Raw genomic sequence first — 18129 nt, 5'->3', positions numbered from 1 at the left:
GGGAGAAGTGGGTTACGGGGAGAGTGGTGCACAGGCTAAAGCTATTTGCATCCCTTCTCTGCTGGGCACCCAGAGCCAGCTGTCACAACTGCAAAGCGACTGGAGATGGCCCAAAAGGAGGGGGAGGGGACAGGGCAGGGCTGGCCTGGAGACATGCTGATTTGGCACATTTCTCGCTGCCAGCAGGTCTTCCATGGAGCCCTGGTTGGAATTTAGAGCTACCCTCTCCTACCCTCTGTTTGCCTTTCCCTACAACATGAATACCTCCATCAAAATAGCTGCCACACTGACACCGGGGGGAGAGCAATTTGCAATCCCTGTGCCACTGTGCAAAGGGTATAGGACCCATCACTGAATGTTTTAATACATTGTTGCCACCTGAACTGAAATGCAGTTGGAGCAGACACCTGAGCCCACGAGGAGTCCTATTGATTCTATGTGAGGACAGTGATCCATGTCAGATCAGAGATTAGGTGAACTCCTAGGTTGTTGTACCAATAAAATAAAAACCAGCAGGATCTTATTAAAGGGAAAAAAGGCAAAATACCACATTTACTGTGAATACAGAAAGAATCATAGTAAGCAGTTAGTTATAGCTATAACATTCCATTCAATCTCATATTTATTCCACATTCATTCATACAAACACACACACACACAGGTTCTGCAAGGTTGTTATCATAGTTACCAGCCTTAGAGTTGCTCATGCCAAGCCACTGGCCAGGTGGCCTGGACATGAGGAGGGAGCAGGGCCTTGTCAGATGCACATCTGATGCTCCTGGAAGTTGGTTTGCAGAATCAGACCCCAAAGTTCTCACTTTTTAGAGTCTATTTTTATAGGAATTTCTTTCTATGCCAGTCTATGGGAATTGCTTCATCATGCTGTTGCTGAATCAATCAGCAGATAGCACATTCCTGACGGCTCCTAGATGTTATCTTGTTCTTTGGTTCTCCCATTCTTGAGGCTGTTGGGTGATTCCAGTCTGCCCTCCGGGGGTCCTCTGGTTATTTCCACGTGACGCCTTCTTCAGCCGATGGACACTGGATTCTTAGGCTGGCACCTCCCTGATCATTCAGTTATTATCCACACCAAGCATCCATCCACATACATCCTCTATCTCTATTTTAATCACAATTGTTAATACAACAAAAGGGCGGGGAGTCTCTGGGTGCTGTTTCTATTGTTAGAGTATTGCTTTGAGTCTCTGTGAATTGCTTTGAGAACAGACTCTGTCTTAGAATGTACTAACACAACTAGCAGCTTGCAAGTTTTCACACACAGAGGGAGAGAAACAGTACCAAAAACCAAGAGACCTCTTAATTAGTAATACCCTGGAATTTAAACTATGGGGAATCAAACTCATTTGTGATTTTAATATAGAACTTCTTTAATACGATCCAACAAGGTTGCATATGCAAATCACTTGGGAAGCTGCTAATGGTGGCTGTAGAATTGTTTTTCATTTTACCAAGTTTGTGGCAGGTTGTTTGTGTGTTCAGGCCCTGCCCTATATGTTTGGGGTAGGTTGGGCAGTGGCCAGATACGTCACCCTAAATTGTGGAGCCCTTGCAATGAATCCCAGTGGGGGAGATCGACACGAGGTTGGTGTATAATGATGGGCAGCTGCTGCAGGAATAGGAGGTGGGCTGGGATCAGAGCTGAAAGAGCCACCTGGTAACTGATGGGTTATGTGGAAGCCAGGATATGTCTATGCGCAGCCCAGTCCTATGTAACCCAACTGCACAATCCCGGGTTTGTGGGGACACAGATCCCATTTTGATAGCTGAAGTTGTGTGTGTTCCAGGTCTACATGTGGGTAGTAAAGAGGTTTCCCCAAGCAGGGCTGTCCCTACCTATACGCAAAGTACGCAGCTGCATAGGGCACTAGGAAATTTAGGGCACCAAATTTCCTGGTGCCCTAAGCAGCTGCATGCTGCTCCAGCCCCTGCTCCGTCTCTTCCCCATGGCCCCCACCCCTGCTCTGCCCCAGCCCCCCCCCCCACTCCATCCCTTCTCCAAAGCCCCTGCCCTGCTCCGCCCCTGCCCTGCTCTGCCCGAGCCCCGCCCCGCACTCTACCCTTTCACCTGAGAACTGCAGCAGGGGTCAGGCCTGCCCTGCACTCACCAGGCGGCAGGAAGTGGAGTGACCCGGCCCCAAAGCGCTCCACTCTGCCAGCTCATGCTGGGGGGAGGTTTCCCCCTTGCCCCCCAAGCCTGTTCCTGCCCCCTCCCTGTGGAGGCCTGGGGCCACCCACACACCCACGGTGGGGGGCTGCGTAGGGCACCAAAATGGTTAGGGACGGCCCTGTTCCCAGATACTGAAGTACTCAAAATGACTGATAACGTTATTCTGAAAGGTGTGTTTTCACTGTTGGTCCCTCAGAGTGCACCCATATATTCCAGAGCAGCTTCAGGATAAAACATATTGCTCTGTGCATGACAGTGATTAAGTTGCCAGTACAGAATCCCCCCTTACATAGTGGGGTGATTGGCCCATGGAGGTTAGAATACACTGCAAAGCCTCAACAGATCCCAGAAAGAAAGGCAGTTGTGTTTTCATGGATTGATCTTTCCTTGTTGTTTACCACCTGCTATTAGTAGCTAAAAGAATTAAAACTTTACAAAGCTTTACAAAAGTTGTACAATTACACGCATGGATTCACACTAACAATTCTATCCCTTATTCCTTTCTGCATATCTCACTTCCCCATAACATACTTCTGTAATCAGGAAGTATGCAAATAATCTTGTGCATGTAAGTGCCGGTGCCGATCTCTCTGCTGGATGGAACGTCCTCCTAAGTAATTGCACCCTCAGCAAGTTTGCAGATGATACTAAGCTGGGAGGAGAGGTAGATACGCTGGAGGGTAGGGATAGGGTCCAGCGTGACCTAGACAAATTGGAGGATTGGTCCTGCTTTGACCTCCTGAGGTCCCTTCCAACCCTGATATTCTATGAAATCTGATGAGGTTCAACAAGGACAAGTGCAGAGTCCTGCACTTAGGAAGGAAGAATCCCATGCACTGCTACAGGCTGGGGACTGACTGGCTAAGCAGCAGTTCTGCAGAAAAGGACCAGGGGATTACAGTGGAGGAGCAGCTGGATATGAGTCAGCAGTGTGCCCTCGTTACCAAGAAGGCCAATGGCATATTGGGCTGTATTAGTAAGAGCATTGCCAGCAGATCAAGGGAAGTGATTATTCCACTCTATTCGGCACTGGTGAGGCCACACCTTGAGTATTGTGTCCAGTTTTGGGCCAGAAGGAATGTGGACAAATTGAAAAGAGTCCAGCGGAGGGCAACAAAAATGATCAGGGGGCTGGGGCACATGACTTATGAGGAGAGGCTGAGGGAACTGGGGTTATTTAGTCTGCAGAAGAGAAGAGTGGGGAGGGGGGGGGATTTGATAGTAGCCTTCAACTACGTGAAGCGGGGTTCCAAAGAGGATGGAGCTCGGCTGTTCTCAGTGGTGGCAGATGACAGAACAAGAAGCAATGGTCTCAAGTTGCAGTGGGGGAGGTCTAGGTTGGATATTAGGAAAAACTATTTCACTAGGAGAGTGGTGAAAGCACTGGAATGGGTTACCTAGGGAGGTGGTGGAATCTCCATCCTTAGAGGTTTTTAAGGCCTGGCTTGACAAAGCCTTGGCTGGGATGATTTAGTTGGTGTTGTTCCTGCTTTAAGCAGGGGATTGGACTAGATGATCTCCTGAGGTCTCTTCCAACCCTAATATTCTATGATTCTAAGTACAGGGCACAAGATATTTTTGCCCATACAGATTAAAATGCCAACCTCTATATATCATGCCATGCCAAATGTAAGCAGGCAAGGGCTCATTCAGACCCTGGCATCTAGTAATGAGCTGAGGGAAAAGACTTCAGGTGCAGGCCGTATGTGCATTGACACACTTACTCTGCCCAGGTGCTCAGAGGACAGAGTTGTTTTGCCAAAGTGATCCATTTTGACTGGTTTTGGGTTACAAATCACTTTGGATGCAGAGGTAATGAAATGTTGTTATCCTTAGTGTATGAGTAAAGGGCAGCATAACTATACTTAGCATGCCCTGCTAAGGGGGTCACCCTAAACAGAACTTCACTTGGTAAGCAGGAGGTGGGGATGCCAAATTCCCAGGGAAAGGAAAGAGGGTAGGGGGTTCCTACCGGATGGTGTGGACTCTGCCTAGAGAGTCCTAGACTCCATTTGACCTCCCCTTTCCAGTGTTTAAAGACAGAGCTGATTGGACTCAAGTGAGCAAACTTGTTTCTGGTCAGTGATTGCTAGAACTGAAATCACTGGTGAGCAGACCTAGGGGCTAAGCCTTGGGCCTGGTTGGCAGGGGGGAGGGCAGTATGGCAGTGAAAGACAATGAAGAGGCAGCAGCAGTAAGAGCTGGGCTAAGTGGTGGAAACTTAAACCAGGGCATCACGGAAGTGGCAGTGAGCAGCAAGCGACAACAGCAGCGACAGCAGCAAGCAGCCAGCAATGGCAGAGCACTGCGGCAAGTGGTGGCAGAGACAACAACAGCAGCAGTGAGCCAGTTGCAGAGGTGGTGGCAAAAGTGGAGACATTGCTTGACACCCTCCTCCTTTTTGGGGTGGGGGTGAACCCATATGAACACACTTCTGAACTCTGGGTCTTCTCTGACCAAGGACAACCCCCTGTGAGTGGGGTGCAGCAGAGGGAAAGGGGAGTGGTGTGCTAAAGGGACATTCGTTCGTTGTACGCTCACAACACAAGGTGAGAAACTGAGGTGAAGGACACTGCCCAGACTACTGTAGGATGGGCGTTTGTTAACTGATGGTTATATGCTTTTGAACTGCGGTGGTGGTGTTTTCCCAAATTAAAGCTGAGCTCCCTCTCCCTTTTCATAAATTGCTCTTTTGTTCTACACATACTCAGTGCTTGCGATTGGGGAAGTATTGCCTCTTAGAGGCAACCGGAGTGATGTTAAGTTTTCACAGCCTACTGGGTGGGGGCTAGTGCTTGTTCTGTTTTGTACTATTAAGATGAACCCCTACATATTGAACCCGGCCCTTGTTGCTGCTGACTCAGCCCAGCATAAGGGTTACACAGTCTGGATTAAACACCCTCTGCCTATGTCACTGTTCCTGCATCCCCTACACACGTACAAATAGATTTTTTTTTTAATTTAAGGAATGGTCTGAGGGGAATAGAGTTCATGCCTAAAAGAACATCACTGGAGTCCCTTACACACATAACGTACATTGACCTCTTCATTGATTTTGAATTAGATGCACTGAGGCACAATAGGGTGCCTGGAATACAAGTGCTATAACCAGGGCTGCCTGAGGGGGGAGGAGTTTATCCGAGGCCCCTATCTGAGAGGGCCCCCAAACCGAGTGACTTCGTTACCTGATGCACAGGGTCGAAATGCCATTCACCAAAACTAGTCCCTCTGTCATGACGGAAGGGTGACCAAGCCAAACCTAAGTGGTGCTATGACCCCATGCACCAGGTCACAATGCCCAGAGCAGGGAACTGGGCACAGGGCCCAGCCCTGTGGGACAGGAGCCAAGTTTATGCTGTGTGGCTTGCGCTCCAAACCACCCCACCTCCACCCCAGGGCCTCCTGTCAGTGGTAATATATTTAGAAGGATGGTCCCATTTCAGATTTTGCCCTGGGCCTCTGAAAATCTCTGTGTAGCCCTGGCTGTAGCACTCCCAAATGGGAACAACATAACAGTAAAAGCATTTGTGGGTGTTAGTTAAATCTGCTTGAAAGCAGAGACGACTTGAAATAAAAAGTCACTTACTAGGTGAACTCAAGAGACACGGACAGAGGCAGCTAACAGGACAGTTTTGGACAGAGTTGAGAGAGGGAGTTCAGCACCATATGTGATATCAAGATGCCCAGCAATGGAAGAGTGGTGGTGACCTGCAACGGATGTGCCACATTCTCAGACAGAAGGGATTCCTGTGAAGTGCAAGTTTGTGGCTATGCTAGAGAAAAATTGGAGGGGCAAGCTGAGATGCTGCTGAGAAGCCAAATTCCTGGACAGCCATATTTAGGAAACACCAGTACCCCAAGTTCAAGGAAGAATGGAAATGGCCACAAAGGAATCAGTGAGAGAAGCCAGAGGGGAGGCCTGGCAGTTCATAACCATCAGAGGCAAGAGGTCACGGCGGCATTCTATACTTCTGGAGACCAATGAGGATAGGCAGACTGTTGCCACCAAAGAGAATTCCATACAGCTAGAGGTTTCAAATTGATACCAGTCCTCAGCACTGAAACTATGGAAGATACCTATCAAGTTCCAGCAGGTCCAAGGGGGGATGGGGAGATGTACTGGACACATATGTGGATGACAGCTCAGCACAACTTGTAAGAAAATCAAGCTTACCCACAAACCTTGGACCAACCGTCCAAGGAAGCCAGATGCACCTTGTTGGAGATTTGATACTCAGAAGACTCAAAAGAACATTCTAAATGGGACAGGCAGACAACAGGGACAATGTGCTGTCTTCCCAAAGCCAAGACATGAGATGTCACTATAAGACTGGATAGGCTTCTGAAGTCTATGAGCAAGAATGTCAACAATAGAATTAATCAAAGGACATAAAGAGAAGAAATTTTTGAATTGCCTATACACCAATGCTAGGAGCCTGGATAACAAACAAGAGGAACTGGAATTGCTCATTTATGAGTCTAAATTCAACTTAGTTGGTATGACTGAAATCTGGTGGGATGATTCACACAACTGGAATGTTAATGTCAATTTACAAGGGATTGAATGAACAAAAGGGGAGGAGGAGTGGGACTTTGTCAAAAATGGCACTAACTGTTTCTGTGTCACTGACAACTCAAAATAAAATGATCTTAAAAGCTGCTGGATGATCATAATAGATAAAGCACAAGATGGGGTATTAGCTGGTGTCTGCTACAGACCACCAAATCTCACTAAGGAACAGGATGGCTATCACTTTATGCACCTGTCTATAATGTATAGAGGAAAAAATTGTGAGATCATGGGGGATCTTAATTTGAGTGACGTATGCCGGAGGTCACATGTTGCCAGTACGAAAACATCCTTGGAATTTTTAAACATTATAGATGACAATTTCCTAACTCAAAACATGTTGCAGCCAACATGGAGGAATTCTATATTAGACCTTCTCCTAACAGATAAAGAGGAACTGATCACAGAACTAAAATGTAATGGTAGCTTAATACAAGTGATCATAACTTGATCATATTTATAATGTGCAAGATGACTAACATCCAGTTATATATATATATACACACACACACACACACACATATATGTATATATTGTGACAGGGTCAGGTCAGATGGCTATAGGACAGTAATAGAAGGCAGATATATTAGCCCCAGGCTAAGTAGGTCCCTTTTCCCTGGGTAAGGTAACAGGGAAGGTTCCAGAACAATCAAGAACCTTCTGGAGCCAATTAAGACAGGCTGATTAGAACACCTGCAGCCAATCAAGAAGCTGCTAGAATCAATTAAGGCAGGCTAATCAGGGCACCTGGCTTTTAAAAAGGAGCTCACTTCAGTTTGTGGTGTGCGTGTGAGGAGCTGGGAGCAAGAGGCACTAGGAGCTGAGAGTGAGAACATGGACTGTTGAAGGACTGAGGTGTACAAGCATTATCAGACACCAGGAGGAAGGTCCTATGGTGAGGATAAAGAAGGTGTTGGGAGGAGGCCATGGGGAAGTAGCCCAGGGAGTTGTAGCTGTCGCACAGCTGTTCCAGGAGGCACTCTAGACAGCTGCATTCCACAGGGCCCTGGGCTGGAACCCAGAGTAGAAGGAGGGCCCGGGTTTCCCCCAAATCCTCCCAACTCCTGGTCAGACACAGGAGGAGTCGACCTGGACTGTGAATTCAGAAAAACGGCCAAGCTGAGGTCTGCCGTGAAGCTCCAAGGCAAGCAAATCCGCCAATAAGCGCAAGACCCACCAAGGTAGAGTAGGAACTTTGTCACAATATATATTACACACACACACACACATATATATATATATGGTGCTTTAATAGGGCCAGTTTCACAAAGCTGAAAAAAAATGAGCCAAATCAGCTGTGAGGAAGAATTTAATCAGAAAAATGTGAACAATAATTGGGAATCATTTAAGAGCACCTGACTAGATACCCAAGAATCCACAATCCCACAATTGAGGAAGAAGGCTGTGCTGGTTTTAAAAAAACAACTTGGTTTAGAGGGGAAGAGAAGATCACTGTAAAAAAATTATTATTATTATCATATAAGCAAATGGATGAAATAATGAATATAAATCAGAAGTTAGGAATTGTAGAAAATTGATAAGGGAAGCCAAGAGACAGACGGAAACCTCTATGGCCAGCACAGTTAAGGACAATAAGAATGTGGGTTTTTTAATATATTAGGAAAAAAGTATCCTGACAATGATTTTGGTCCATTACTAGATGGAAGTGGTATTAATTGATCATTCTAAGATAGAAAAGGCAGATGTGCACAATAAATATTTCTTTTCTTCATTTGGGGAAAAAACAGATGACACAGCTTCATCATGTAGAGATAACATTCATTCCATTCTATCACTGAAGGTTGTTAAACAGAAGCTACTAAAGTTAAACATTTTTAAATCAGTACATCAAGATAACTTACATTTACGCACTTTAAAAGAGCTGACTAAGGATCTTACTGGACTATTAATGTTCATTTCTATAAGTCTTGGAGCACTAGGAAAGTACCAGAAAACTGAAAAAAGTTAATGTTTTGCCACTATCTAAAAAGGGTATATGGGATGACCAGGTAATTATAGGCCTGTCAGCCTGAAATCAATCCCAGGCAAGATGATGAAGCATCTGATATGGGACTCAATTAATAAAGAATTAAAGGTGGATAATGTAAGTAATGAAAATCAACATGGGTTTATGGAAAATAGATCATGTCAAATTACACTGATATCTTTTTTGATGAGCATACAAGTTTGCTTGATAAAGGTAATAATGTTGATGTAATATATTTAGACTTCTATAAGGTTTTTGACTTGATTCCACATGAAATTTTGGTTAGAAAACTAGACTGATATTAAATTAACATGGCACTCATTAAATGGATTTAAAACTGGCTAGCTGATAGGTCTCAAAGTGTAATTGTAAATGGGGACTCCATATTGAGTGGATCTGTTTCCAGTGGTGTCCCACAGGGATTGGTTCTTAGCCTTACTCTATTTAGTAAGTTTATCAATGACCTGAAAGAAAACATTAAACTATCACTGATAAAGTTTGAGATAACACAGAAATTGGGGGAGTGGAAAATAATGAAGAGGACAGGTCACTGATTCAGTGAGATCTAGATCGCTTGGTAAACTGGGGGCAAGCAAACAATATGCCTTTTAATAGAGCTAACTGTAAATGTATACCTCTGGGAACAAAGAATGTAGGCCATACTTCAAGGATGGGGGACCCTGTCCTTTGAAGCAGTGACTGAAAAAGATTTGGGTGTTCTGGTGGATAATCAACTGAACATGAGCTCCCTCTGTGACACTGTGGCCAAAAGAGCTAATGCAATCCTGGGCACAGGCGCCAACTTTCGTTGGCACCAATGGGTGCTCGCGCCCCCTCTCCCCGGCCCTGCCCCGTCCCCACTCCGCCTCTCCATACCCCTATTGGATCCCTCCCCAAATCCCCACTCTGGCCCCATCTCTTCCCCGAGCATGCCGCATACCTCCTCCTCCTCCCCCCTCCCAGCACTTGCCGCGTGAAACAGCTGTTTCACGGCGCAAGCACTGGGAGGGTGGGGGGAGAAGCAGAATGCGGCGACACGCTCAGGGGAGGAGGCAGAGCAGAGATGGAGGTGAGCTGGGGAGGGGGAGTGGGTTGGGGAGCTGGCAGTGGGTGCAGAGCACCCACCAATTTTTCCCGTGGGTGCTCCAGCCCCGGAGCACCCTCGGAGTCGGTGCCTATGATCCTGGGACGCATAAGCAGAGGAATCTTGAGTAGGAGTAGAAAGGTTATTTTACCTCTGTATTTGGCACTGGTGTGACCGCTGCTGGAATATTGTGTCTAGTTCTGGTGCCCACAGTTCGAGAAGGATGTTGATAAATTGGAGAAGGTTCAGAGAAGAGACACTAGAATAGTTAAAGGACTAGAAAATATGCCCCATTGTAATAGATTTAAGGCGCTCAACCTATTTAGTTCAACAAAGAGAAGGTTAAGAGGTGACTTGATTACAGTCTATAAGTACCCACATGGGGAACAACTGTTTAATAATGGGCTCTTCAATCTAGCAGAGAAATGTAAAACGTGATCCAATGGCTGGAAGTTGAAGCTAGACAAATTCAGATGGAAATAAGATATAAATATTGAATGGTGAGAGTACTTAACCATTGGAACAATCTACCAAGGGTTGCAGTGGATTCTCCATCACTGACAATTTTGAAGTCAATATTAGATCTTTTTCTAAAAGATCTGCTCCAGGAATTGTTTTGGGGAAGTGCTATGGCCTGTGCTAGACAGCAGATCAGATCAGGTGTTCACAACACTCCCTTCTGGCCTTAGAATCTATTGATCTCTGAAAGCTGTCTGTGCTACATTAAAGGGTAATAGATCATAAATTATTGACGATTTTTGTTGTGGGTGATGTGGGGCCCAGTTCTGCTCCAATTAATTTAAGCAGGAATCTTCTGCCATTAACTTCAGGAGGGGCAGGATTAGGTACAATAGCCCTCATTTGGCAAGATAATTAAATACCTGCCTAACATGAAGCACATGAGTAGCCAGTGGGATTTCTCAGGTGCTTAATGCGCAGCATGTGCTTTATTGACTCAGGGTCTATATGTCTGGGTTAGTCTGTTGCACCTGGTGGCTGGTTGCAACCTAAAAAAAAAAGACATGAGTCCTTCTATAGGTGAGAACTAACAGCTCATTCTTTAGCTCAAGTGGTAGAGGGTTAGGACCCATAGTACTAGGAATTTAGTCCTGGCTCACCAGGTATTTGTGGCTTATTACTGAGAAGTGGAAGAAACTAAACAAGGCAATTAGCAATGTTTCATTATAAAGCCAATCTTTCCTCATTTTATCAGCGTGTGCTATGAACTTTGTATCCCTCATGTTTCACTGCAAAATTAGCAATGTGCACAGATCCTGCAAGGTGCTCCATGAAAGCTGACCTCTGTACCCTTGCAGAGGCCCAGTGAACTAACTGTACGCCACAAAGGATCCAGGCTCCAGCTGCACAGAGTTGGCTAGGGCTTGTCTAAGCAAACACAAGCTGAGGCATCACAGCACTATTGTTTGTATCATTTGTTTCCATTAGTAATTTTTTCACTCATTTGACATATACTTGAAATGTTGTATTTGTCTTTGTTGGTTAAAGATATTATCTTCTAATACAAACTCATTCACCCACCCAGTGATGGGATTACCATCACTCTGTTTACTGGGTTTTTGTGGGGGTCGTTTGTCTGTGGGGGAGCAGGTAACAGCCTCTCATTAAAATATTATACATTACTATAGAGACCCCATTGTCACTCAGCTCCTTCCTCCTGTGATAATTACACTGTGCATGTCACCTCGCAGGATTTAGGGTAACATCCCACAAAGATGTCTGCAAGTACAGATTTATTTTTTTAGTGTTGCCTATCCAGAGTTCAGGGTGTCACCAGCTCTTGCACTGAAGTCACCCTTGAGGATACGCTTGTCTTCCTTGGCTGCAGCCTTCAGGACTGCACAAGAGCATGGTAAAACTGCTCCTTGTTGTCTTTGTTATTGTCAAATGTGGAAGCATATGCACTGATGACCATGGCATCCTGGTTGTTACTAAGCTTAAGGAAAAGAGTCACGAGACGTTCGTTAATATCCATAGGGAACTCTAAACGCTGGTTCGCAATCTTGATCTTGATGACAAAACCAATCCAATGAGTATGCCTCTCTTCAGATGACTTTCCTTTCTAACAGAAAGTATAGCCACTTCCACCTTCTTTCTGTTGGCCTTAATCTGCTCAGTGTTTCTCATTTAGGGCAGCAATATTGATGTCATATCTTGCAGCTCTCTAGCTATTATGGCAGTTCTTTCAGGACAGTCACTGCTCAGGGAATGTGACCATCCAAGTGGCGAACTTCATTACTTTGCTTCGTATGTTCTAACCGTAGGTAGAGTGATTCCACTGGACACAGCCATCCAGGTGGGGGGCAGGGTCTGCTGAGACAGCCTAAGCTTAGGGAACCTTTTCTAGCTCCTTCCCCATTCAGGGTGAGCAGAGGGAATCCTGAAAAGGACTGCTCAGTCGCAGCCGCAGCTGCCAAATTGCACTTCTGTCTCACAAGTCCAAGTGCAAGACGAGCCACACGCGGCTGCCACCTGTGTGCAGATTTGTGACTAGGGACTCCCAGAGATCATTGCTCCTGTTCCCACCCCCACTTATCCATCACTGCAGGACCTTGTTAGTGGGACATGTTAACCCACACTTGGCAGAGGCCTGCATGTGAAATCTTCTAATGTGGGGGAGCTGGTGCACAGGCGGCAACCTCACAAAACTTGACTGGAAGGAGCCCTGGACCTGGTGGCAGGGAAGCCTGAGACAGCCAGAGGCCTCCATCCTGCTGCATCCCTCATCTGCTTTCACAGTCGCAGAGAACTGATAGGTCCTTGAATATACCTATTCCACCAGTGGGGTCTTAGGCACCATTCGGAAAGAAGGGGTGGGGAAAGTCAACTCTAATGGCATTCTCCTCCTCAGCAAATGTTTTGAGCATGTTTTGCTTATCACAAAGACCATCTTTATACAGAGGGACAAATATAAGACCACTTGGAAACACCCCTGTTCCGGACACTGGCATCTTCTGGACCATGTCATCATCAGCTCCCATGATCACACTGATGTCCATATTACATGAGCTATGAGAGGTACAGAGGACTGCTGGACGGACCATCGTTTGTTCAGATCAATCATGAACATGCAGCTTGTACCACAACACCATAAAAACTGAAAGGAATGCAGAAGAGATTTAACATCAGGGTCTTTCAAAATCATGCTCTTTGTGAGACCGTTCACCAACACCTCTTTGAGGGGTCTCTGGTCTACCTGACAACATCAGTGATATCCAAATACATTGGGAGGAGTTCAAGATCATCATTCACAAGGAACATGCTCAATTGATTGGATTCCACTCACCACCATCAGGATTGGTTGGATGAAAATGACAAGGAAGTCCTAGCGCTTATTCATCAGAAGAGAAGCACACTTTGCACTTGCCCTTCCTTGCCACCCACTCACCCAGCCCACCCTCCATGCCTCTCCTAGCCACCCTTCTACCCGGTCCGTCTCTGCGGTTCCCCTACTCCCATACACTCAATGCATCCTCTGACCTGCAATCAGTGCAATCTCTGCTGGCGCTGCTCCTCCCTGTCACTTGCTCCAACCACTTCAGCCTGTGCTCCCCACACACTCCTGGCAAGAGGATCCTTCACCCAGGCATGACCCAGAAGCTGATCCACCCATCCATCCTGCAGCTCCTCCGTTATGAGGAGGCACCTTTCTCCTGTGGCTGCTCTGGAAGGTATGACTGCATGAAGCCCTGCTGTGCTGGGCTCTGCCCTGTCATAGGCTCACTCCAATAGGGCCAACAGATCATCTCTCTTATTCCCCTGCAGGCTCTCTGGGGATCTACCAGCACCGCAAGGGGAACAGAATAGGTCAGTCTCTGCACCTTGCCTGGGTGAGCCTAAGTGTGCAGCCAGAGCTCCTCTCCCTATGCAGTAAGGCAGCAGGTGGCCAGCAGGGGGGCACTGCTTAGCAGCAGCTGCAGGCGCAGCACAGCGGTGGCCCTGCCCTGTGTGCACTCTACTCACAAACAGAGGAATTGGCCTGAAAGGGTGGGCTTGTAACTGGGGTGCTGGAAGACTGGCATCCCTTGAGGGTAGAGTTAAGGGTGTGCTGCACGGTGCATAGTACTTGTGGAGGAGTACAGACAGGGTATTGCTATAGATTAGCAAAAGATGCTAATGACCTGTGCATCAGGGATGATTGAGGTATACACACCCAGGGGCTGAAACTCCTCATAGAATTGAGATGTCATGCAACCAGTGCCCCCATTGAGTGATTACAGGTATTGTGTGCATTAAAACCTGAAGATCCTTCTTGTTGAAAAGCAGCTGCACTAAAGGAAGGTGGGCTCCCAGGCCCACTTGGCCAGTCCCTGCAGTCTCTGCCTTGAACAATGTTTCCCATGTAGAAAGTGCAGGGCCTAAGGAATAAAAACGGACAGAGTTTTTTAAGCAGAGAAACATGGGTGAGGCCCTGGAAAGACATAGAAGTTCAAAACAGCTGTCTCTGGGAATAGGGCAGAGGTGACCTGAGTTTTATGCTAAGGGGAATTGCCTGTGTACCATGTCTTACCATCCCTGCTGCAGGGAATGGGACTCAAGTACATTTTCTAAAGAGCAAGTTGCATTGACACTGCATCGCCCCTTTCTGCTCCAGACAGGAAACTGACAGGCAGGACCCTGACATCAGCTATTGTGTAGTGAAGGGGTAACACTGTATACTGGTAATTGGCTTAACTTTCCTTTCCTTCACCTATGTGGGGGGGGGGGGGCGGGAAAGCGGGAGGGGGGGTGTCAGATGTGTCACACTGCAACTGGCTCCTTTGAGGGGAAACAGCACCAGCCCCATGTGTGGCTAATCAGCTACCTCCCAAATGATGGTATGGAGCTAAGGTCATGTGACAGCCTGAACAGCAACTCCTCTTTATAAAAACCAGCAAGAGCTCATTTGAGCTGGAGCTGTGTAGAGAGTAGTTAGGTGTCTCTAGCAGGACCTGGGTGAGGAGAAAGAACCCAGCTATTAGCTGACTCCCAGCTCTGAATGAGAACTGTAGGGAGTAGAAAGGCTCTTGTGAGTGTCTGGGTCAGGGTGCTGCATAAGAAGGGTGAAGGAAAGCCTTTGGGGGCTGTGGCCCTTGTGGGTAGAGGAACTACTTTATTTTGCCTAAGTTTCTGTTCAGCCCTGTTCTGTTTCCCTGAGGGAAGGGCCTGAAGCAGACTTGTGGCGTGGCATTGCTCCTTCCTGGAATGGTTAGCTAGCCTGCTGGCTTACATCTGTAGCAAACTCAACTGTTTTGCAAATTTTATAAATGCATAACTGTGCCGTAACTCAATGCACTGTGCCAGTGCTCCAAGAAAGGGCTTTATAGCTAACAAACTGTTTTTCAAAGTGACTCCATGCTATCAGCTCCATTGGCATAGGAGTGGCCTATTTTCTCTTCTATTGTGAATTCTTCACTGATGTGAGTAAGTTGGTGGTTTGCAACCGGAGTGGCATACTCTGCACGTAGACACAAAAGCTGAAGTTTCATCTCAGGGTGACTCATGACTGATTGGCAAAGAGGGAGGGTTTGGAGTGGAAAGAGAAGCCAGACTGTCTCACCTCTTGTAAACTTTTTTTGTAATAGTTTCTCACCTCTTGTAAACTTTTTAAGCAGAGCACTTCTAGAGAAGTGATTAAAACTTAATACAGGATTAAATCTAGGGAAATGTTTGTCACTGTCCTAAACTTCGTGTGGCTGTTGCGATCAGCAATATTAGTCAACTGCTTTCTCAGTGCAAAGGCAAGGGTTTGAAAAAACTTGGAAAGAAATAGACAAAAATGGCTAAAGCTAAATTCAGTATTACTGAACCATGTGAAGATTAGTACCCAGTAAATGCACTTTCTTTTGCTAAAACTCAAGTCACCATTAAAAGATTAAGGATTCAATTTGAAAAGTTGCAGGTGCATACTCACTACTATAAAGTACATTTAAGCCAGAAAATGAGATGATATGAAGTGGTAGTAGCCCTCTGCCATATCCCATCTCCATATCTCACCCAGCTGTAACTTACCCTGCAATATGAACCTTCTATATGCTTGCTAAATCTGCAGAAGAAGAGCTCCTTTGGGGCTTCTTAAAATCAACTGTAATCAGACTCCCTTCTAGTGGCTGCTGTTTTGTTTTTGTTCAAGAGTTAAAAAGATTATTGGGACAGGCTGCCATAAGAGTCTGGGTAGCTTTCCTTCGACTGAGAAATCATACATCTTGTTACTCAGAAAATGGGCTTCTCTTGGCTTTGTCAGTTTTTCTTTTGCTTGCTGTATGCCTGTCCTGTTCTTTATATCCTGCTCTTAACTAGGGGACAAATGAGCGTCAAGCCTAACAGGGTAGCATGGTGTTTTTTGAGCCTAACAATATATCCTAAATGGCATTTGCCTCCTCACTGGTTTCTGTTTCTGCTGCACCTGACAGAACTGGGGGAGGGGAGAAAGGAACTTCACCACTGGAGAGAACTGGGCCTTGTCTCCTGATCCAGCTCACCAGCAGTCTCAGCAAGACCAGAGTTATTCTACCTGCTTGGGAAAGGAGCCATCTCCTGGCCAAAGGGTGATAAGTATCATCATCCACCAGCCACATGAGCCTCAAAATCCCTCTGTCTGTGTGTCTGGCTGGGAAAACGGACTCAACACAACTAGCGTGTTGTGAGTAAACTGCAAATTTCGGTCACAATGCAGGTAATATTTCCATTGCTTAACAGAGGTTTAAAGAAAATACTGGGGTTTGTAACTCACAGTTTTTCCTTTTATATTTTAATAAATAAAAATAGACAGTTTAATATCATGCATGTGCTAATTAAGGAGATAAAGCGTTAGGCCTTGAAAAAAAACCCTGATGATGTTGTTACTAGCCATGGGATACACTAAATAACATATAATTAACCCATAGGCAACAACAGTGGATGGTGTGATTTGGGGCAGTAATAGGATTACACAGCCATGGTGAATTGACTGGATCCCTCTTCTTCTCATTGCCAGATGTTCTAAAGTTTTTAGGGCTGTTCTACACTGAAAAGTTACATTGACATAGCTACATGTCTCAGGGGTGTGAAAAATCTGCACCCCTGAGGGACTAAGTTAAGCTTACTTAAGCCCCTCCCCCACACACCCCCTAGACAGCGGGAGGTCGCCCTAGCTAACGCCTCTCAGGGAGGTGGATTTACTACAATAGTGGGAGAACTCTTCCTGTCACTGTAGTAAGTGTCTACACTGAAGCGCTGCAGCTTTTAAATAGTCTTTTAAATAATATTTTTGTTAAATGTACTTCTGGGATGGAGCAGGAGGATATTAGCTGGACTCCACAGAAACATATTTTCAGCCTTAGCTGTTTTCTAACTCCATGTGTGAGTGTGTGTTAGAGAGAGATTTATCAATCAGGGACTCTCTGTGACTGATAGTAACTTAAAAATCTTATTTTGTGATCGTATTTTATAAAAATCCTTTAAACAAAAAACCTACCCACTTCTGGTGGTTTACCTGATGTGGACATTGACCATGAAAATACAGGTCTTTGTACAAAATGTAAATGGGCCAAACACTGAGTCCCTTCTTCAATGAGCTTTTAAGGGCACAAAAGGCAGCTAGGCACCCAGCTCATGTTGAAAGCTAATGGTAATTGAGCTCCTAAGTGTGGTATGTACCTTGAGAAATCTCACCTACCTGTTCTGAAGGCACAGGTGAGACAAATGTTAAAATACACAAAAGAACAAACATAGAGGATGGAATGCTTCCTGGAGCTTGAATGCTTCACAGGACAAGGGCATCATGTGGCATTTTTTTGAAGGACACAGTTAGCAAAATTGGATTCAGACCCTATTACAGATGTAAGATATAGTATGGTACCAAAGAAGGGTGCAAAGTTATGAGTGGGAAATCATGAAGACCCTTTAAGTCAGGCCCTTGTCTTACGTCACATCATTTGCATAACTTCTGGCAACAGATTTGCACATTCTTGCACATTTTTCTTTTCAGGCAGAAAGTGGGGAGGATACGTTATAGATGAGAAGGGGAAGTCCACTGTTTGCTACTTCTATCAGTTCCTCTTTCTTGTCCCCTTCTCCCTCCTCATTGAGAAATCAGCTGTTTGGGGATGCTGAGCGGAAGCAAATCAACGTGAGAAATTCCTGGTTTGAGTTCAGGGACAGTAACGGAATGCATAGCAGCAGAGAAAAAATTGAAGCAACTTCTCCTTGGTCAGGGAAATCTGATAAGCCCCATTTATAGTTCCCCCACTTCTCTTCTGCTTGTCTGAGGTTATTCGTGACCAAGCAGTTTCTAAAATTAATCTAAATAAACAAAAATTAGA

At 45.7% G+C, this 18129-nt stretch overlaps 1 protein-coding gene across 3 annotated transcripts in view; it reads left to right on the top strand.

Annotated features, from left to right (window-relative positions):
- FYB1 (FYN binding protein 1) overlaps positions 1–18129 on the top strand; it is a 116515-nt gene that overhangs the window by 5439 nt on the left and 92947 nt on the right. The window contains exon 1 of one of the 3 annotated variants that reach the window (XM_043546944.1): positions 14740–14855. The exons of the other annotated variants lie outside the window; for them this stretch is intronic. Coding sequence (XP_043402879.1) covers positions 14826–14855 — 30 coding nt within the window. The 5' untranslated portion in view covers positions 14740–14825. Of the gene's footprint in view, positions 1–14739; positions 14856–18129 lie in introns of those variants that run through there. 3 annotated transcript variants of the gene reach the window in all.

This window comes from Chelonia mydas, chromosome 5 (genome assembly GCF_015237465.2).
Source record: "Chelonia mydas isolate rCheMyd1 chromosome 5, rCheMyd1.pri.v2, whole genome shotgun sequence".
Classification (NCBI taxonomy): domain Eukaryota; kingdom Metazoa; phylum Chordata; order Testudines; family Cheloniidae; genus Chelonia; species Chelonia mydas.
The sequence above is the reverse complement of the archived record's forward strand: the minus strand, read 5'-3'. Positions and strand labels throughout refer to the sequence as shown.